This window comes from Mastigoproctus giganteus, chromosome 11 (assembly GCF_048544385.1).
Source record: "Mastigoproctus giganteus isolate SK-2022 chromosome 11, ASM4854438v1, whole genome shotgun sequence".
NCBI lineage: Eukaryota > Metazoa > Arthropoda > Arachnida > Uropygi > Thelyphonidae > Mastigoproctus > Mastigoproctus giganteus.
The window spans coordinates 149,188,961-149,210,982 of NC_143585.1; the positions used below are offsets into that span (position 1 = coordinate 149,188,961).

A 22,022-nucleotide genomic window follows, 5' to 3' on the forward strand; every position below is an offset into this window, starting at 1 on the left:
TCGGGTTGCCAGGCAGGCGCTTTACCCACCCGTCTAGCCCGGTCGGTGAAGTTTACATAGGTAAAGAATTCTTTTCTGTTTTGCTTTGCATCCTTTGCCAAGGATTTCTCATAATCTGCCTTTGCCTGCCTAATCTCCTTTGTGACTTGGTTACAGACCAGCTTATATCTATCATAGGCTTTCATGTCACCCATTAATTTATATGTATCCCATGCATTTTTCTTCTCTTCCATGTCTCATTAGTTCATCTGACATCCATTTAGGCCTAAACCTTGAACAATATTTCTTAGTTGGTATGTAAAGCTTCCAAGATAAGTTCTTTGAATGATTCCTATTTTGAATTTGCTGTTGGTAACATCATCAGTTGTCCCACTGTACAGAATTTAAATACTGTCTCATACCATCGTAGTTGCCTTTACGAAAGCAATAACCCTTCCCTTTACCCCTGATGGTAGTTACCTCTTTGAGTAAATCCCACTTCAGCACACTGTGATCACTGCCACCTAGTGGTTCCCTTATCTGCAGATTCTTAATGCAAGAAGAATCACTACTGATAATCAGATCAAGAGTATTACTCCCTCTAGTTGCCTCCTGAACATGCTGATGTAGAAAACAATCATCCAATAATTGCACAAAAGCCTTGCTAGTGTGTGAGTGACCAACCGACAAATTCCAGTTAATATCTGGGAAATTAAAATCGCCCATTATAAGACTCTCTGATTTACTGGCCCACTCTATTTCCCTGTACAGTTTCTTATTATACTCATAAGAGTCATTAGGCCTATAGCACACCCCTACTCTCAATTTTGATCTCCCAATGCTTATGTCACACCAAACTGACTCGACACTGCACTGTCCAGCGATGTCGACTGGCTTCACTTCCTTGGATTTTGTGTGTTTTTTAACTAATAGCATAACCCCCTCCTCCCTTCCTATCCTTTCTGTAGACGTTGTACTCCCCAAATTCCAGTTCTGCATTCCTTATATCTGTGTGACACCACATCTCTGATATCCCAACAATATCCACCTTTGATGCTTTGAGCGATACCTCAAATTCATCAAATTTATTTACCAAACTCCTAGCATTGGGTATACACGCAAGTATACATGCACCTGTTCCTATTCTTAGCTACCCTAACAAACCCATGTGTTTACTTGTACCGCAATAACTCCCAGCAGTCTCTGAAATATCCTGCATTTTGTTTTCCAGGCTGCTGCTCATTCCAATAGAAGCAGTGCAAGCATCACTTTCACCTCTGCCAGTGGCTACTGTTAATCTATTAGTTCTTGTATCCCCCCAAGCTAGCAGTTTTCCGACCCACCTAACACTGCCTCGATAGCAGCAACAAATATTATTGCACCCTTTCTATTTAAGTGTATCCCATCCCTGTAGAAGCAGTCTCTCCTTTTAACAAGTACAGACCAGGCTGAAAAAAATTCTACCCCTTGAGCCTTGCACAATCTTTCCAGGGCCAAATTGATCGACAAGACTCTCATCATTGCTGGAAAGAATAACATCTTTACGAGTCATGATTCTCTTGGCTTGGATGACTCTTTGTTCTCATAGCTCTTTGACTATTTCCATCCTTTGATACAGTTATGTCCCATTCTGCAATTACTCCCTTTGAGGAACTTAGGGTGGCATGGGGAGTGACTTTTATTGGATGTCCTCCGAAAGCAGTCAGATTCAATAACTTTGCAGAATGCTGGGATTTCATGGTCTCTACCAGATGATCCCCAGACTGGAGTCGCCTTTAAGCTTGCTTTCTTGTATTGTATGCCTCTACTAATGCTAAAGAAAGGTGATTTGCCTTTCTGAAACTTAGTTACAGTTTGTAAGATTAAGAATACTATTACTTAATGAAAACCTAAGAAAACTTTTATAAATGAACAAAGCTGCAGCTTTGAGAAAAACGCTCTAGAAATCACTGAGAATCACTTGATCACTATAACACTTGGCACCAATTTAAAAGGTAGACATGGTCTCCCACTAAGAAGGGTGGTTATCACAGGAAAGTGACCACTTACATATGCATTCTCTTCCACATCCCAAGTAAGTGAAAGAAGGAGAAAAAGAAGAGGAACAAATAGAAATTTCAATGGCAGAAATTACACATGTACGGGTAAGCAAATCAAAAAAGGTGTTAGGAACTAACACCTTTTTTGATTTGCTTACACATTTAGAAGGGAGCAGTCACTGTCAGTGAACACATCCTCTATGAAGTCCCCTTCCATTAATATCACCATTACTCCATAGAATAGTATATCAACTGAAATCCACGATAAGTACAAAAGGGAAAGGCAACTACAAAATAAGATTAAGGCTGCCTGAGATTTGTCAGTCCCAGGGGCAAATAGATGGAGAAAACTATTAATAAAAACATATTGTAAGGAGAACTGCTAACGCTTCTAAGTTGTTGGCAGGAGCTATACTTTGAAATGCAGTCTGCTTGCCCACAAGTATAGCAACTCCTCCATGAGTAGGTTCATGCTTTTGCAAGACGGCCTTGCTGTCGTCAGTCTTAAACACTGTTAAAGAAACAGAGCTTGGAAGGAATAAACTATGTTGTATTTCTTAGACACCCAAAAGGACATTATTAAATCACATTTAGCTTTATACCACATAAAAATAAATAAATAAAGAGGAAAAAAAGAGAAAATTGTGTTTGCATTACATATAATGCAGATTATAGATTATACTGAATGTAACATTTCATTTTGCATGTTCTGTATGTCGTCTTACATGGGCTGGTGCATCTAACAGCAAATTTGATTGAAGATATTTTAAGCACAAATTTACAGAACTGTTTTAAAAATCAAAAATTTAAAGACTAAGCTATAGCTTTGCATTTCATTTTTTTTTTTGAAAAAGACAGAGAAAAAATTGTTACAGTGAGATGAACAAGTCAATAAATGGAGTCTTCAACATAAATCTTGTGTTCTGGCAACTATGATTATATACAGAACCATTAAAAAATTAAGACTGGTACGGGATAGATTTTTTTTTTTTTTTTTTTTTAAATTCCTTGTCTCATTTAAAAGTATTTAAAGCACTTATTATTAGAAGCATTTAAAAGCATTTACACAATGCTAAATATTCTTTTACTCCCTCATTAATCACGCATAGTGCCATCAATTAACAACTGGTTGTAAGCAACAGCAATGCTTACATTACACGACCCTTTGTTTAGTTTAGTAACAGTATAATACAGTTCTCTTTTCTATAACACAATATTTAGAGAAGAATGAGAGAAATTTATCTCAATATAATACATAGAACCTACCGAATGACACCCTTCAGAAATTAAAAACGAATATAAAATTAATGCAAAATGATTACAGTAATGAAATCAATTAAAAAACAATTAAAAACAATAAAAAAAAATAAATAAAAAAATCCAAAAACTTTAACGTAAATTTTAAAAAACAATTTTCCTTCCTGAAGCTGATGGGGCTTTTCAACCATAAGTCTTTACAGGAATAGGAATAAAGCAGAGTATGTGAGAGCCGGAATCTTAAATAGACATTATTTGTCTTCGCGACACCAGATTTCCGATTCGCACATTGTTGATTACAGGAACTCTACATTTTCATCCTTAGTCACATTTATATAGTATCATAAAATTCCTTAGACAGGCGATACAATTTGGGATAAAAACTATGACACATTATGTAATAACCTTAAGGATTGTAAACTCAACGATAATTTATTCTCACTGGATGTCACTTCATTATATACGAATGTAACCATTGAATACACATTAGCATTAGTAGAGGCATATAATGCAAGAAGGCAGGCAAGCTTACACAGCATCAGTCAAAAAAAAAAAAAAAAACTTCCCACTTCAACTATCCTTTCGATCAAAATGCTCATCTAGTTCTGCCTTGAATTTATTTAAGATGTCAACTTGTACGACAGATGGAAGTTTGTTCCAGCAATCAACCACCCGCTGACTAAAAGCAAATTTCTACACATTTATTCTACAACTATCTTTCCACAATTTAAATTTATGGGCCCTAAGGAGATTAATCTGGGATAGAGGTAGAATCCCATCAGCACTGAGCTTGCTTAAACCATTCAAGGCCTTATACACCTCAATCAGATCACCTCGCAGGTGCCTTGTCTCCAGAAACTGTAATGTGCAGAACTTAAGCCTTTCTTCGTAAGTGCAACCCTTTGTTCCATTCACTAATCTTGTTGCCCTTCTCTGTACTCATTCCAGCAGCTCTACTGACCTGTATACAGTACTCAAGGTGTGGCCTAACCATTGCCTTCTACAAGAGGATAATCACTTCCTTATCCCTGCTAGGAAAATTCCTGTATATTTCACTGATAAGATACCATGAGCTACTCTTGCAAACTGTCTGCACTCTTCAGAAGACTTCATATCTGACTGCACAATTACCTTCAGGTACTTTTTATTCACTACCATCCTGAGCGTAGTACCACACAGTTGGTACATCACTCTGGAGTTACTGCTACCTATATGCAGTACTTTACATTTGTCAATGTTTCAACTTCAGTTGCCACCAATCAGACCATCTGCTAAACTTTTCTAAATTCTGTTGCAAAAGAGTACTGCCATTAGTGTCAATAATAACCCTGCCAAACTTCTTTTCTTCAAACTTAAGCCCAATATACCTTCAAAAATATCATTAATTAATACAAAAAAAACAGACAACACTGAACCCTAGAAGACTCCACTAATAACATTAGTCCATAAAGAGCAGTGTCCATTGATTACCAGTCTCTGTCTTCTCTCACTCAATCATCTCTTTATCCATAGTAGCAATTTGCCCTTAATGCCATACTGCTCCAATGTGTATAGTAGTCTTTCATGTGCAACAATATCAAAAGCTTTCCTAAGATCCAAGTATATGATATCAAAATTATTTTTTTCATCCAGTTCCTTTGTGACCACATCATAGTATCAAATGAAATTGGTCAGACAAGACTCCCCTTAACAAACCCATGATGTGTCTAATCGATAGTGAAGTCTTGTCTAGATGATCCTGCAGTACTTCTTTAACCAGTGATTCCATTAATTTCCCGGGAACAGATGTTAATTACTTCTGTTACCCTTTGATTCTCCTTTGTGAACTTCAGTTGCCACCAATCAGACCATCTGCTAAACTTTTCTAAATTCTGTTGCAAAAGAGTACTGCCATTAGTGTCATTAATAACCCTGCCAAACTTCTTATCTTCTTCAAACTTAAGCCCGATATACCTTCAACAATACCTTCAACAACAAGCAGTATGTACTGCAACTTAAGAACAAGTTTGAGCTTCTGCAGACTGCTCAGGACCAAGATATCGACGAGGAATATTACAACTTTCTGAAAGTGATAAAGCCCAAGAAACCTATAGGGAAACAGAAATCCAAAGAAGAAAAAATTAGTCAAGAAACACTTGTCATGCTGAACCAAAGACGACAAATGAAGAGCAAGAAAAACACTGACAGGGAGAAAATTGAGTATACTGAGTTATGCAAAGCCATTAGAAAGAGACTCAGAGAGGACATAAGAAAATTTAACACAAGAAAAGTAGAACAAGCATTAAGGGAAAACAAAGGATTTAAATCAGCAGCCATGAGCAGTAATACAGAAAGACAATTGATACTGAAACTGAAGAATAGCGATGGTGTACTTATAAACAGCAGAGAAGGCATAATTCAAATAGCAGAAGACTACTATAGAGAATTATACAAGGAGCGAGGGAATGATACCAGCAGTGGGGAAGATGGATTGCAAAGCAGCAACACATAAGACATACCCGATATTCTTCCTGATGAGGTAGAACCTGCATTGAAGAAAATGAAGAATCGGAAAGCCCCGGGGGAAGATGAAGTTACTGTAGAGTTGTTAAAATTGGGAGGAAGAGACATAACACAAAAACTGGCAAGGCTCTTCACAAAGTGCATTAGACAAGGTGTGATGCCTAAGCAGTGGAATAATGCAATCATAGTTTTGCTGCATAAGAAAGGAGATAAATCAGAAATTGGAAATTATAGAACAATTAGCTTGTTATCCCATATCTACAAGTTGTTCACAAGGGTCATTACTAACAGATTAGAAAGAATACTTGATGAGAATCAACCGAAAGAGCAAGCTGGCTTTAGGACAGGATTCTCAACTATGGATCACCTTCACGTAATATCACAGCTAATGGAGAAAGCAAATGAATATAAAACACCATTATGCCTGGCATTTGTGGATTATGAAAAAGCATTTGACTCCATACAGCATAAGGCAATGTTTCGGGCACTGGAAAGACAAGGCATAGATACTCCATATATTATGATTTTGAAGAAAATATATGAGAGCGCTACATCCTTTATCAGACTAGACAAAGACAGTAGCAAATTTAAAATCGAGAAAGGAGTTCGACAAGGAGACACAATATCTCGGAAGCTGTTTACTGCTGCCCTTGAGGAAGCTTTCAGAAGATTAGATTGGTCGCAGAAAGGAGTCAATGTGAACGGAGAGTACCTAAACCATTTACGATTTGCAGATGACATTGTGGTCAAGTTACAAAGGAGGTTAGGCAGGCGAAGGCAGATTACGAGAGATCCTTGGCAAGGGATGCGAAGAAAAACAGCAAAGAGTTCTTTACTTATGTAAACTCTAGAAGGAAGGGGATGAATCAGATTGGTCCACTTGAGATCGATGGGTCAACTGTTGATGACCCTGCTCGGGTAGCTAACAAACTAAATGAATATTTTGCATCGACATTCACACATGAGGAGTTATTCAGCGAGGGGAATGCCAGAGGTGTATTCAACTCTAGCAGTAAGCTAGAGAATCTTGTAATAACTGAGAGCAAAGTGGAGGAGAAATTGTTGAAGATAAACACAAGAAAGGCACCTGGGGTGGATGGGATCTATCCAGTTATATTAAAGGAGGCAGCAAAGGAGGTAAGCAAACCCTTAGCCATAATTCTGAGAGCTTCCTTGGACTCAGGGGAGGTACCCATTGACTGGAGATGTGCAAATGTGACCCCAATTCACAAAGGGGGATCAAAGGCTGACACAAGTAATTATAGACCTGTGAGTTTAACTTCTGTTCCCGGAAAATTAATGGAGGCATTGGTGAAAGAAGCACTGCAGGATCATCTAGACAAGACTTCAGTTATAGCTAGGACACAGCATGGTTTTGTTAAGGGGAAGTCTTGCCTGACCAATTTGATTGGATACTATGATGCAGTCACAAAAGAACTGGATGCAGGGAATAACTTTGATATTATATACTTGGATCTTAGAAAGGCTTTTGATACTGTTGCACATGGAAGACTGCTGCACAAATTGGAGCAGTGTGGCATTGGAGGCAAGTTGCTGCTATGGATAAAGGGGTGGTTGAGGGGGAGAAGACAGAGAGTGGTAATCAATGGACACTGCTCATCGTGGACTAATGTTATTAGTGGAGTCCCTCAGGGTTCAGTATTGGGGCCTTTATTGTTTTCTGTATTTATAAATGATATTGATGATGGTATATCAGGCTTAATGTCCAAGTTTGCAGACGATACGAAGGTTGGCAGTGTTGTCAAGGACACTACTGACACTATGCTGCTGCAACAGGATTTGGAAAGGTTGAGCAGATGGGCTTCGAGGTGGCAAATGAAGTTTAACATTGACAAATGTAAAGTACTACATATGGGAAACAGCAACCCCAGAGCAACGTATCAACTCTGTGGTACTACACTGACAGTGGTAGAGAATGAAAGGGACCTGGGGGTGGTGGTGCAGGCAGATATGAAGTTCTCTGAGCAGTGCAGACGAGCTGCAAGAGTAGCTCATGGTGTATTGTCAATGATATATAGGAATTTTTCTAGCAGGGATAAGGAGGTGATTATTCCCTTGTATAAGGCAATGGTCAGGCCACACCTAGAGTACTGTATACAGGCCTGGAGGCCTCATTTCAGGAAGGATGTAGAGCTGCTGGAACGAGTACAGAGAAGGGCAACTAGATTGGTGAATGGGACAAAGGGGTTCTCTTACGAAGAAAGGCTTAAGTTTTGCAAATTACAGTGTCTGGAAACTAGGCACCAGCGGGGTGATCTGATAGAGGTGTACAAAGCCTTGAATGGTTTGAGCATGCTCAATGCTGATGGGACTCTTCCTCTAGCTCAGAAAAATCACCTGAGAGGGCATAAATTCAAATTGAGGAAAGACAGATGTAGGATAGATGTGCAGAAATTTGCCTTTAGCCAGCGGGTGGTTGGTGGGTGGAACAGACTTCCATCCCTTGTCGTGGAAGTTGATAGCCTAAATAAGCTTAAGGCTCAGCTGGACAGGTATTTCGAACGAACAGAGGGGTGAAGTGGAAGTGGTTATTTTTATTTATTTATGTTACTTTTTTTTTTTTTTTTGGCTGATGCTGCATAAGCTTGCTTTCTTGCATCAAATGCCTCTACTAATGCTAATGCTAATGGTCATAAGCCACGATCCCAAAGAATTAGAGGAAAATCTTAATCAGTTATGCACAGTTAGTAAGGATTTTGGACTAAAGATGAATATGGCTAAAACAAAAGTAATGATGAACAAGTATGCCACTGAAAGGGAAATAATGATTGAAGGAGCAGTAATTGAAAAGGTGGAGTCATATACTTATCTGGGACAAGTTATTAGCTGTAATAATGATAAATGGCTGGAAGTCAAGAGAAGAATAAATTTTGGATGGATAGCATTCAGGAAATATAGTCACATACTGAAGAGCAATATCCCAGTTTGTCTGAAACGTAAAATAATGAATCAATGTATACTCCCCACCATGACTTATGGAAGTGAAACTTGGGCACTCACCAAAAGAATGGAAGAGAAACTAAGAACTACACAGCGAAGAATGGAACGAATTATATTGGGAATCAGACTGTTAGATAAGAAGAGAAACACATGGATTAGGCAGCAAACTCAAGTAAAGGACATTCTTATCAAAACTAAAGAACTAAAATGGTCTTGGGCAGGACACATAGCTCAAAGACATGATGACAGATGGACTAAGAAAATAACAGAATGGTACCCAAGAGGAGCTAGAAGAAAACCTGGAAGACAAAGGCAGAGATGGATAGATGAAATTCATGAGTTTTTGAGTAGTAAATGGATGGCCAGTGCTCAAAACAGAAGGAACTGGAAAGTTGCTGGAGAGGCCTTCATCCTGCAGTGGATTGAAAATGGCTGATGATGATGACCTTCAACAATATCATTAATAAATACAAAAAAACAACAGACACAACACTGAACCCTAGAAGATTCCACTAATAACATTAGTCCATAAAGAGCAGTGTCCATTGATTACCAGTCTCTGTCTTCTCCCACTCAATCATCTCTTTATCCATAGTAGCAATTTGCCCTTAATGCCATACTGCTCCAAAGTGTACAGTAGTCTTTCATGTGCAACAATATCAAAAGCTTTCCTAAGATCCAAGTATATGATATCAAAATTATTTTTTTCATCCAGTTCCTTTGTGACCACATCATAGTATCCAATGAAATTGGTCAGACAAGACTCCCCTTAACAAACCCACGATGTGTCTAATCGATAGTGAAGTCTTGTCTAGATGATCCTGCAGTACTTCTTTAACCAGTGATTCCATTAATTTCCCGGGAACAGATGTTAATTACTTCTGTTACCCTTTGATTCTCCTTTGTGAATTGGGGTCACATCTGCACATCTCCAGTCTATGGGGACCTCCCCTGAGTCCAAGGAAACTCTCATAATTATGGCTGAGGGTTGGCTTACTTCTTTCGCTGTCTCCTTTAATATAATTGGATAGATCATCTACCCCAGGTGTCTTTCTTATATTTAACTTCAGCAATATTTCCTCCAATTTGCACTTGGTTATTACAAAATCATTTAGCTCACTGCCAGAGTTCAAAAAACCTCTGGCATTCTCTGCCTGAATAACTCCTCACATGTGAATGTTTGATTTGATTTGGTAGTTGTTGGCCCATCGGCTTATGTGGCCATATTGCACCTCCCAAGGTTTTTTGCAGTACTTTGATCCAGCCCGAGGCGGGAATCGAACCCGCGACCTTTGGGTTGCCGGGCAGGTATTTTACCCACTCGGCTAGCCCGATCGGCCATGTGAATGTAAATGCAAAGTACACATTGTTTGTCAGTTACCTGAGCAGGATCATCAACAGTTGAACTTTCAATAACAAGTGGACCAATCTGATTCATCCCCTTCCTTCTAGAGTTTACATAAGTAAAGAACTCTTTGCTGTTTTTCTTTGCATCCTTTGCCATAGATTTCTTGTCATCTGCCTCTGCCTGCCTAACCTCCTTCGTGACTTGATTACAGATCAGCTTATATCTACCATAGGCTTCTGTGTCACCTGATAATTTATATGTTGTTGTTTGTTGGATTTATTGGTGCAAGGGCTACTAAGGCCATAATGCACCTATTTCAATCTTATTTGATACATGATTGTTATATTAAATAAAAGGATTCAGATCAGGTGATATTTGTTTATCAATTTGAGGAAGGTAAAAACATCATTAATATCTTGTCGGTCTCCGAGAATCTGTTGTAAGGTAAGTTTATTAGAAGAATATAGATGTGAAGAGAAAGCTGTTTTTCGTTCTCTCAGATATAATGGGCATTCAATGATCAAGTGGTTTACTGTGAGTTGAGTTTGACAGTTGCTGCATAGTGGAGGATCATCCTGAGTGAGTAAATAACTATGAGTTAGGTGATTATGTCCTATTCGAATTCTAGCAAGTACTACTTCTTTTCTATTGCCTCTTAGGCTTGATAGCCACTTCTTGTGATCGTTTTTAATCTGAAAAAGCTTATTGCTTTTTTTCTCCCTGCCAAATGGATAGCCATTTTTTTCTGACATTGGTATGCATGATGCGTTTTAAATCTGTGTAAGGTATCTGCATGTCTGATTTTATGTGACTGGCGTTCTTGGCTGCAAGATCCGCTTGTTCGTTTCCTCTGATTCCAGAGTGCCCAGGTATCCAACAGAAAATTAATTTTTGCCTGTTTGCAAGAAGCTGCACTAACTTGGTTTGAATTTGTTGTAGAAACGGATGACTGGAAGGAAATTTACACTGAAGAGCAGATACAGCACTTATGGAATCGGTGTAGATAATAGTTTGAGGATATAATGACTGTTTTACATTGTCTAGAGCCATCAGGATAGCATACAGTTCTGCGGTGTAAATACTGTACTCCAAAGGGAGCTGCTGGGATATTGTATTGTTTGGTAGAACTGCAGCTGCTCCAACTTTACTATCTGTCTTGAAACCATCAATGTAAATTTGGGTAAAACTAGAGAACTGAAAAGAGTGAGTTGCATGGATCTGCTGAATACTGAAATTTGGAAGTGCATTCTTTCCCCATTGTTGGAAATGTTGGTCAACATTGGCCAAGGGTATTTGCCATGGTGGCATAGCCGTGCTAATATCTAGAATTATGTCATTCATATTTAGTCCCCTGTACGTAGTTATGCTTTGTAATCTAATGCCACATGGTTTATTCTGCAAAGGTTTATTTTGGTACAAATTATGCCATTTTGGGATGAATAAATACTGTTTTATAGGATGATGTGGGAAACTTCTGATTTTTGCTGCATAACTTAATAACAGAGCTTGCCGACGAAGAAATAGGGGTGGTTCATGTGCTTCCATATAGAGACTCTGAACTGGCGATGTACGAAAAGCTCCCAGTGCAATTCGGAGGGCATTGTGATGTACTAGGCCGAGCCATTTTAATACACTTTCTCTAGCTGAGGCATATGCAGGTGACCCATAGTCTAGTTTGGATCTTATGAGCGACCGGTATAAGTGCAGCAGCATGAACCGATCTGCACCCCATGACATAGCGGAAATTGCCCTAAGGAGATTCAGCTTCTTTAGACAGGTTGTACGAATGTGTTTAATATGCTCTAAGAAACTAAGTTTTCTATCCAGAATTAGTCCAAGAAAGCTAATACTCTGTTGAAAAGAAATTGGATGAGAATCAAGATGTAAATTGGGATCTGGATGTAAATTCCGTTTACGGCAAAAATGAATTGCTGTTGTTTTTTGTTTTGAAAGTCTGTATCCACTATTTTTGGCCCACTGAACAAGCTTGTTAATTGTACCTTGAAGCTGCCTTTCAATGAAACGCATGTTTTGTGAGTGGCTTGAGATTGCCAGATCGTAGGCATACAGATAAGTTTCAACTGTGTCGGGAATACATTTTGTAATGGAATTAATCCTGAGAGAGAAGAGCGTGGCGCTAAGCACAGAACCCTGAGGGACCCCCTCTTCTTGTACAAACGTTTGGGAGAGAGCAGGGTGAAATCGTACCTGAAAGGTCCTATTGCTCAAAAAGTTCTGGATAAATTTTGGAAGATGACCAATTTTGGAAGAATACCGGATTCATAGAGATCGTGAAGAATTCCATACCAGGTTGCCAGGTTGTATCAAAAGCTTTTTCGATGTCAAGACATATCATCACTAGGTGTTCGTTCCTGAGAAATGCATTTCGGATGTTTCCTTCAGCTTTGACCATAAGGTCAAGTGTTGATCTAGTTCTTCGAAATCCATATTGATTTTGACTTAGAATGCATCCAGTCTCTAGGAACCATGTCAATCTGGCATTAATTATTTTTTCTAATGCTTTTCCTATACAACTAGTTAACGCTATCGGTCGGTAATTTGCTGGATCTGAATGGTCCTTTCCTGGTTTTGGGAAAGCTAATACAATAGATTGACGCCAACTGGCAGGGTAGTAGTCTTCGCCAAAGATTCTATTATACAGTTTTAGCAGAGCAGAAAGGGATTCTTCACTCAAGTGATATATCATGGCATAGTACACTCCATCAGGGCCAGCAGCACTATTTTTGGATCTTGCAAGTGCGCTACGTAACTCTGCCATGGTAAGGGGTACATTATATGGATGCTGTCGTGAAGTACTGAAATTGAGATTATATTTTTCTGCTTGTATTTTATGTGCCTGGAAACTTGGCTCAAATGTGGTTACAGCGGAGATTTTTTTCAAAGGTTTCACCTAATGTATTAGAAATATCGAGAGGATTGCAGATTTCTTTGCCTTTTAGATATATTATCGGAGTGGTTATAGGTGGATATTTTCCATTAATTCTTCGAACTTTAGTCCAAACAGTTCTGATATTTGTAGTCCTGTTTATAGCGGAGGCATATTTAGACCATGTCTCTTTTTTGCTTATTCGTTGTATGTGACGAGATTTAGCTCTAGCTTTCTTCAACTGTATGAGATTAGCTGTGGTTGGGTATTTACGAAATAAGTTCCAGTATCTGTTCTTCTCTTTTTTCGCATTGCTACAGGCTTCATTCCACCATATTTTTGGGTGGGAGCGAGTTTTCATGGATGATCTGGGTATACTGGTTTCTGCAGCTGCTATCATTTGCTGAGTTATGTAAGTTACGGCAGAGTCAATGGTGAGAGTCTCAATAGCCTGAATATCTAGATGTGCCAGCTCTTGATATTTCTTCCAGTTAGCTTTGTCAAATTTCCAAACAGTTTTTATCTCAGTTTGAGGAGTTAGCCGATAGTGTGCATATTACTGGAAAGTGGTTACTATTTCGCAGGTTATCAGTGACCTTCCAATCAATAAGAGGAAGGAGGTTTGGCGAGCATATTGAAAGATCAATTGCAGAAGTTGACCTTGAGGAAAGATGCACGTACGTGTGAGTCGCATTGTTTAATAATGTTAAGTTGTGCCTTTCAAGAAATTTTTCAATTAACTGACCTCTCTTATCAAGGTGCGAGGAACCCCATAGGGGTGATGCCCATTCCCCCTTGGGTATCACCCCTATGGGGTGATACCCAAGGGGGAATGGGCACCACCACCTTTCTGTATCTTGGGTATCACCCCTATGGGGTGATACCCAAGATACAGAAATGTGGTGGCAGCTGAGTAACTAAATCATTCAAATCTGCTAGAGAGTATGAATAGTTTGGCGAAAGGTATATGGAAACAACTGTTACTGCTATCTTAACCATAACTCTAGCAGCAATTGCTTCTAAAGTTGTTTGCAGTGGGACTGGTCTGAAAGGAGTTCTGGAGTTTACTAGCAATGTTACACCTCCATGTGCTGTATTAGAGTCGTTCCTATCCTTTCTAAGCATTATATGATGTTTTATGCTCATAGTTATTTTAGGGGTCAGGTTTGTTTCCTGTAGACAAAGAACAGCAGGCTTATATTCGGTAATTAAGTCATAAACATCGTCTGAGTTAGCTCGGAGTCCGCGACAATTCCATTGAATGATTCTATGCATTATCGGGTGTGTCTGCTTGCTTACGGGATGTGGTCTGTTTGCGCCTGTCTAGTCTTTTTTCCCTTTTTGGGAAATTTGGTCTAGTGACGTCCATGTCCTCCTCGTCTGCATGAAGTTCAAGAAGTGGGTCATCTCGGTGTGAATTTCTATCTATGTCCATGGTATCAGTACTGGTTTTTTGATTATTTCTTTCAGAGCTTGTTTGATTAACTGGCTGTTGTACAGAATTTTTATCTGGCGGTATTGTCAATGGTGTGTTTACAGAATGAGTTGATTGCTGTTGGGTAGGCTGTTCTTTTAGTGTAGAGAGGACTGACCTGGCCCAATCAGAAATTGAGATGCTTGGCGGAACTGAACAATCTGTTTGTACTGTTACGGATCGTTGCTTTTTTACAACTGAAGAATAAGATGGCAATTTATTTGAAATTAAACAATGTCTTTTTGCTTCTTGGTATGGCACCTTGTGTTCCACTTTGTACTTTTGTATATTCTTTTCAGTCTGCCACTGGATGCACTCCTTTGAAAATGCTGAATGATTGCCCTTACAGTTTGGGCAGCTTTGTATTTCAGTGGGGCAGTCTGTGTGAACATGCTCTTTTGAACCACAGGAGGCACAGGTGGTTATACCCCTGCAGACTGCTTGTGAGTGTCCAAATTTTTGGCATTTAAAACACCGGACTGGGTTTGGAATATAAGGTCGAATTTTGCACCTTAAATATCCAGCTTTAACAGTTGTTGGTAAAATTGGTGTTTTAAATGTAAGAATGACCGTTCGGGTAGGAGTAAGAACCCCATCTTTCTTAATGACTATCCTTTTGGCATTTATTACATTTTGATCGCCTAATACCTGAACGATTTCCTCCTCAGATACGTTAAGGAGATCCCACTCGGCTATTACCCCTTTAGAGGAGTTTAAGGTGGCATGCGGGGTAACCTTTGTGGGAATTCCACCAAAAGTCGATATTTTTAATAGCCTTTCCGAGTGTTTATTCTCGTTCATCTCCACTAGAAGGTCTCCGGATTTTAATCTTCGAACCATTTTTGGTGGGAGAAGGTCTCCGGATTTTAATCTTCGAACCATTTTTGGTGGGCCCGCCACATTCTCAAGACATTTCTGTATTAAGAATGGGGAGAGCTTACTCAAAGGATTGTCAGTCAAAGAATGCAGTATCAAAAAAAGAGGAGCAGGGGTTTCTGTTCCTTCTTTTTTCTGCCGTTTTGCATTTCCTGCATTTAACTCTTCTCTGTTTGAGAGATCTGGATCATGAGATCCATAAGTGGCATGTCTATTTATGTCCATCTTTGCTCCTTTTTGCCCCGGGAGAGTGTTTTTCTTCTCCCAGGTTTCCAGCCCCACCACGTGGAGGCAGGAGCGGTGCCACCAGTGACCAAGCGGTTTAGAGGTTTAGTTAGGTTAGTACAGATTATACACACACACACACACACACACACACACACAAGGAAAGAAAGGTGTATTTCCTTTCTGGATTCTACTTCAAAGCTTTTAAGTAAAGAATCACTTAAGAAAAATAAGAAGAATAGTGACAATGGAAAATAAATATAACTAATCCGCTGAGAAAGAACGCTATGTATCGCACAAAATATCGCTTGGCACTCGGGGCCAATTTATATATATCCCATGCATTTTTATTCTCTGCCACGTGTCTCATTAGTTCATCCGTAATCCATTTATGCCTAAATCTTGAACAATATTTCTTAGTTGGTGTGAAAAGTCTAGTAGCTTCCAAGATTGTTTGAATGCTTCCCATTTAGAATTTGCTGTTGGTAACATCATCAGTTGGTATCACTCTATAGAATTTAAAACTGGGTCAGACCACCGAAGTCACCTTTACGAAAGCAAAAACCCTTCCCTTTACCCCTGATGGTAGTTACGTCTTTGAATAAATCCCACATAACCCCAACTGTGCTCACTGCCACATAATGGTTCCTTTATCTGCAGATTCTTAATGCATGAAGAAGTACTACTGATAATTAGCTCAAGAGTATTTACTCGCTCTGGTAGTAATAGATATTCAGATTAGATATTCTTTGGGATACGTTAAATAATATTTCTTCAATTTCTCAATGCCTATAAATATTCAACGACAGAATATACTTTAGACTCAGAAATACAGATATTAACCAGCAGATTCTTAAACAGGGGTTACCCTCTTGCTATAATAAACCAAATTAGGCTACAAGCTAAGGATAGGGTAAAAAATTCTACACCAACCAACAATAGGAACATCAAGAAATACTTTATTTCTGTCCCATATGTTGAACATTGGTACAAACAGCTTAAGATTCTTTAAAGAAACCGAATTTAAAACTGTGGCCACACCAATACGGAAATTATATGCTATACTGAACAATCACTCAGTCCTTTCCTCTTTCGCAACACAAACAAATGACTGGTATACAACTTTTCTTGCAGTGATTACAATTTGTCTTATCAGGTCTTGACTCAATGCACACTGGATTTGAGAATAAAGCAGCATGTGTGTCCTCAGCCAGTGCTTCTCATTCAACAGCTTCACAATTGGCCTTTCATGCCATTAAAAAAAAACCGTACATTGTTGTTCAATGAGACCAAAATACTTAGTGCCCAATATGTAAATATATTCGTGGTATTTTACTCGCATGCACAAAGACGAATAATCTCTCTATTTAAGATTACAGCATACACATGCTCTGGATATGTAACTCTTGTGATCAAGGCATATGGTCAAAAAGCCCCATCATCTTCAGGAAGGAAAATCACTTTTTAAAATCATTATGGGATTTAATTTTTTTTAAATTGTTTATGATTGATTTCATTAGTGTAATTTTGTGTTAATTTTATATTCATTTTAATTTCTGGAGAGTGTCATAAGGAAGGTTCTACGTATTATATTAAAGTAAATGTCTCTTATTCTTCTACGAATATTGAAATACAACAGAATATATTGAGCATCGTAGAATTGTTTTATACTAATCTATAACACAATGCATATTGCAGTTTATGCACATGTTAACAAGAAAGCAATTTCTGGGCCCAGTATCCTAAGGACTTTTCTTTATTATTGAAATGCTCCATAAATTTGAGAGGAGAGTTCTGAACCTCACTGTATAGTTAGTGGCTACAATAATGTCACAAAAATTGCATACTTCAAACAAAGTCATTCTTACCAGTTAAGGAAGATGAAGCAGTAGTAGTAGGAGGAGGAGGCACATTCACAGAAGTTGCAGAAACAACTGGAGTTGGTGCACTAGTTACAGTTACTGTAGGAGCAGAAATGGTGGCTGGACTAATGTTTAAAGTAAAACCTTTTGCTTTATCACTCTGACAAACAGGAATAGAAGGCACTCCAAAACTGAATCCTATAAAAACAATTTTATACATACAAAAAACACTCAATTTAATACACAATATTACTATGGCTTCTATTTATTATGCACAGCATTAATTGCCCAAAGACTATTTATTAAAAATACATCTTAAGAAGATGTCAAATTAGTTCAAGATAGAAAGCAAGAAGGGAAGAACAGGAAAAGGTTGGGTTGGGTTGAGTTGGTTTTGGCCTTACTGGCACAAAAGCTAAGGCTATAGTGCCAAGACAAAAAAACATAGGAATAGGAAAAGAAAATGTGTGAAAGGAAGAACAGGGTACTTCTCTGCTCAACAGGGTAGTTGAGCAGAGAATGTACACTGAGTGGACAGAAATTATGAGATACCTACCTAGTAACGAGTAGGCCCACCTTTCGCCCAGATAAGGGAAGTCACAAGGTGAGTCACCGAGTCCACGAAAGTGTTCCATTGGTATTTCCATCCAGTCTTGCTATACCACTGTCCATAATTCCATCCCATTCCTGGGTGGAGGAACCAAAGCTCGAATGGACCTTTCCACAGCAGCTCAAAGATGTGCCACAGGGTTCAAGTACAGTGAAAGGGGAGGCCATTCCATGGTGGTAAAATCTACAGAATGCTCCTTGAACCATGTTCTAGTCACCATGACTCTGTGGGTGCATGATGAATATGAAGGGGTGCGGGTGGTCTGCAAGGATGGACATGTAACCTGGACCATTCAGAGATGCATCTAGACTTACTAGAGGTCCCAAAGCATGCCAGTTGAACACACACACACCCAGACCATTACAGACCGTCCACCTGCCTGAACGGTCTGTAATGGTCAGTTCCTTATTGACATGATGGTTGCATAGCTTCGTGTGGTTTCCGCCAGATACGCACCCTCCCGTCCGCTCAAAATTACTGGAAACAGGACTCGGCGTACCAGGAGACCCATCTCCAATCATCCAGGGTCCAGTGCTGATGTTCTTTTGCCCAGCTGAGGTGCAGAGTCCTGTCATGGTGTTAGCAATAGGACTCTGGTGGGTGCCATAACCTATTGCTGCTAAAGATTGTCTGATGGTCTTGGTGGACATGTTTCTGGAACCACCCTCGTTGAAGTCGGCGGTGACCTGTGCCACCGCTGCTCTCTGGTTGGCTAAAACAATGTGAGATGAACATGTCAATGGCCACGTTCATCCACCATCTTTCTACATCTCATCATGGACAGCACTGTGGGCTGTCCACGATGAAATGTTATTCCGGAAATGGCATGTTCCTGATACACTCTTGATAGAGGATAGTGCAATTTCCGTATCTGCAATAGTGACCTGCAATCTCTGCAATAGTGACCCATGCACTGGGCACCCACTATCATCCCTCTTTCAAAGTCTGTTAACTCGCAACGTTTATCCATACTGACATCGAATTACCATCTAAGTGGATGCAGTGAGGTGGTAGCTGACTTTCATCAACCGGTGAAATACCACCACTTTGCTTATTGGAGGCTTGAAGTGGTGAAACCCATGTTTAGTCTCTAGAGCAAAGTTTCCGGCATCCCCCTCCCCCCCATACTTCTCCTTCAACCCATGCACAGTACTAAGTACTATAGGTTTTGATACCTTTCGTGTTTGGGGTTTTCATAAAAAAAAAAAAAAAAAAAAAGTGTATCTATATACCTGACAAGTGATGGGTTCGTCCACTAGTGAGAGGGTAGAGTGTCGTGTTGCCCACGAATTCTGTCCTTTCAGTGTATATAGTAAGCTGACAAAGGTGATAAGGCACATACAGTATGTTAACATCATCATCATTTCACACACGTGTATGCTATGGTCTCATCCCTTTTTTTTGAAAAACAGGCTAAAAATATAACCTACAATAAATTTGTAAACTAAAAAAAAAAAAAAAAACACAATAATGTTAACTCAAAACTAAATCAGCTGTTGTCAACAGTGTAATTCCATTACCAGGAAATCAGTGTTATGTTTAACAGACTCCTTTTGTTTTGTTTTTTATGATAACCCAAAACATGAAAAGTAAATATCAGAACTTACAGAAGATCATAATTTTCAGGATATACACGTGAAGGATTTTTGTTTTAAAAAAAACAGAAGTTGGATGGATAAAAGAGGAAGAAGGAAATTTGGTTCTGCGACTTTGAAGTCGAACAGTAAGTGGATGTTGACTAGTTGTGGCATGTGTTCAGACTGGTTTGAGAGAGCAGGAATTATGTTTGTTGTTTGGTTTTTAGGAGCATTAGCAACTAAGGCCATATTGCTCCGGGGATATGCGGTGGTCATTCCCCAATCTTTCCGCATCCTCCGTATTTGGTGGGCACAGGCTTGAACCCCGGTCTAATCAAGAAGTGCGTGCTACGCACTGCTGCTCCTGCCCACCTGGCTACAGAGGAAGTAGGAATTATAGAAGCCAATTCATAAGAACAGCTCACATGGAAGTATCTACAGAAAATGCATGCAGTACACACAAGAACATCTAGGATAAAAGGAGTACAGAGACTTTGTAAGAAAAGGGTCATTAATTACCCTAATTGCTCTTTTGAATGGAGTCTAGAAGCCTGAGAGATTATAGGGGCACTGCCCCAGATGTGGGAACAATATTCTACAGTAGGGTGGAACACTTAAGATTTGTAAAAGGTGAATAACATTTAGAAGAAACACAATGCCAAGAGTGAAAGAAAAAACCCACTATTTAGATGGAGAGGAAGCAATATTTGTGATGTGTTTATGCACGAGTGAGATTAGAAGGCTAATCCCTAACAGAGATATTACCTTGTCTAGAAATCTAAGTGTCATCGAAGGACGCACAGGATCAGAATCTTTTTTGTAGAATACAGGACAGGACTAAGTATTACTAGAATTTAAATCAACTAAGTTATCTTTGTCCAATTGTAGAATTACATGGAGATAAGCATTTGAGGAATTGTTAGTAAATATTCAAAAAATTGAAGCTGTTTGTGCAGAGTAAGGTGTCTCGCCTTGGAAGGTAGAATGTAAAGTGCTATCATCAGGAAAAACCATGGATAGGATCACCATCTAGAAAGAAAGTAATTAATACACAAAAAGGAAAAGAGTGGGAGAAAGAACTGATGCCTGGGGAATGCCAGTATTAGTGGAGAAGTTAGAATGCAAAGAGCCATCGACCTGCAGTGAGCAGTCAGAGAAAAAAACTGGATACCTAATTACAAAACGTATATGACAATCCATAATAGTAATGGAGGCATGTGATGCAAGAAAGCAAGAAAAAAGCAAGTGTATGAGCTAAGTAGCATCACACAAAAAAAAAAAAAAAAAAAAAATTCACACACCAGTTTCCTCTAAAAGTTTGTTCAGTTCCTGCTTGAATTTATTTAAATTATCAACTTCCACAAGGACAGATGAAAGTTTGATTCAACAATTAACTACCCACTGGCTAAATGCAAATTTCCTCACATCTTTCAACAAATGCTTTCCTCAATTTGAATTTATGCCCCCTCAGGTTCGTAATCTAGCAAGTGGAAAATTGCATCAGAATTCAGCACGCTAAACCCATTCAAGGCTTTATACACTTCGATAAGATCAGCTCGCAGATGATTAGTCTCCAGCTGCTGCAATTTGCAGAACTTAAGCCTTTCTTGGTAAGAGGACCCTTCATTCCCCTCACCAACCTTGTTGCCCTTCTCTGTACATGCTCAAGCAACTCCACATCCTTCCTAAAATGAGGTCTCCAGACCTGTACACAGTACTCAAGGTGTGGCCTGACCATTGCCTTATACAAGGGGATAACCACGTCCTTATCCCTGGTTGCAAAATTCCTGTATATCACTGACAATACTCCATGACCTGCTCTGGCAGCCTGTCCCCATTGCTCAGAAAACTTCATATCTGACTGCACAATCACACCCATCTCTTTTTCATTTTCTACCAGCCTAAGTGTAGCACCAAACAGATGGTAAGTTCCTCTGGTGTTACTTCTACCCATATGCAGTACTTTACATTCATCAATGTTAAACTTCAGTTGCCACTTCTCAGCCCACCTGTCCAAATTTCTAGATCCTGTTGCAGTAGCACACTGCCATTACTGTCATCAAGAACCCTGCAAACCTTTGTATCATCTGCAAACTTCAACATTAAGCCATCAGGCTTAATATATATATATGGCGCCTCCGTAGCCAGGTGGGAAGGAGCAACAGTGCGTAGCACACGCTTTTCGATTAGACAGGGGTTCGAGCCCGTCACCACTAAATACGGAGGATGCAGAAAGGTCAGGGAATGACCACCGCATATTCCCGGAGCAATATGGCTTTAGTTGCTAATGCTCCTAAAAAACCAACAAACAAACAAACAGCTTAACATATACCTTCATCAATATTATAGATAAATATACAAAACAACAGTGGGCACAACAAGGAACTCTGGTGGACTCCACTAATAAGATTAGTCCACTAAGAGC

General features: G+C 39.3%; 1 protein-coding gene across 2 annotated transcripts in view; it reads right to left on the reverse strand.

The window, feature by feature from the left end:
• The window catches only part of Nup62 (nucleoporin 62), a 293,033-nt gene that overhangs the window by 159,916 nt on the left and 111,095 nt on the right, over positions 1 to 22,022 (reverse strand). For both annotated transcript variants that reach the window (XM_090384721.1, XM_090384722.1), the window contains exon 6: positions 17,417 to 17,608. In XM_090384721.1, coding sequence (XP_090240847.1) covers positions 17,417 to 17,608 — 192 coding nt within the window. The remainder of the gene's footprint in view (positions 1 to 17,416; positions 17,609 to 22,022) is intronic.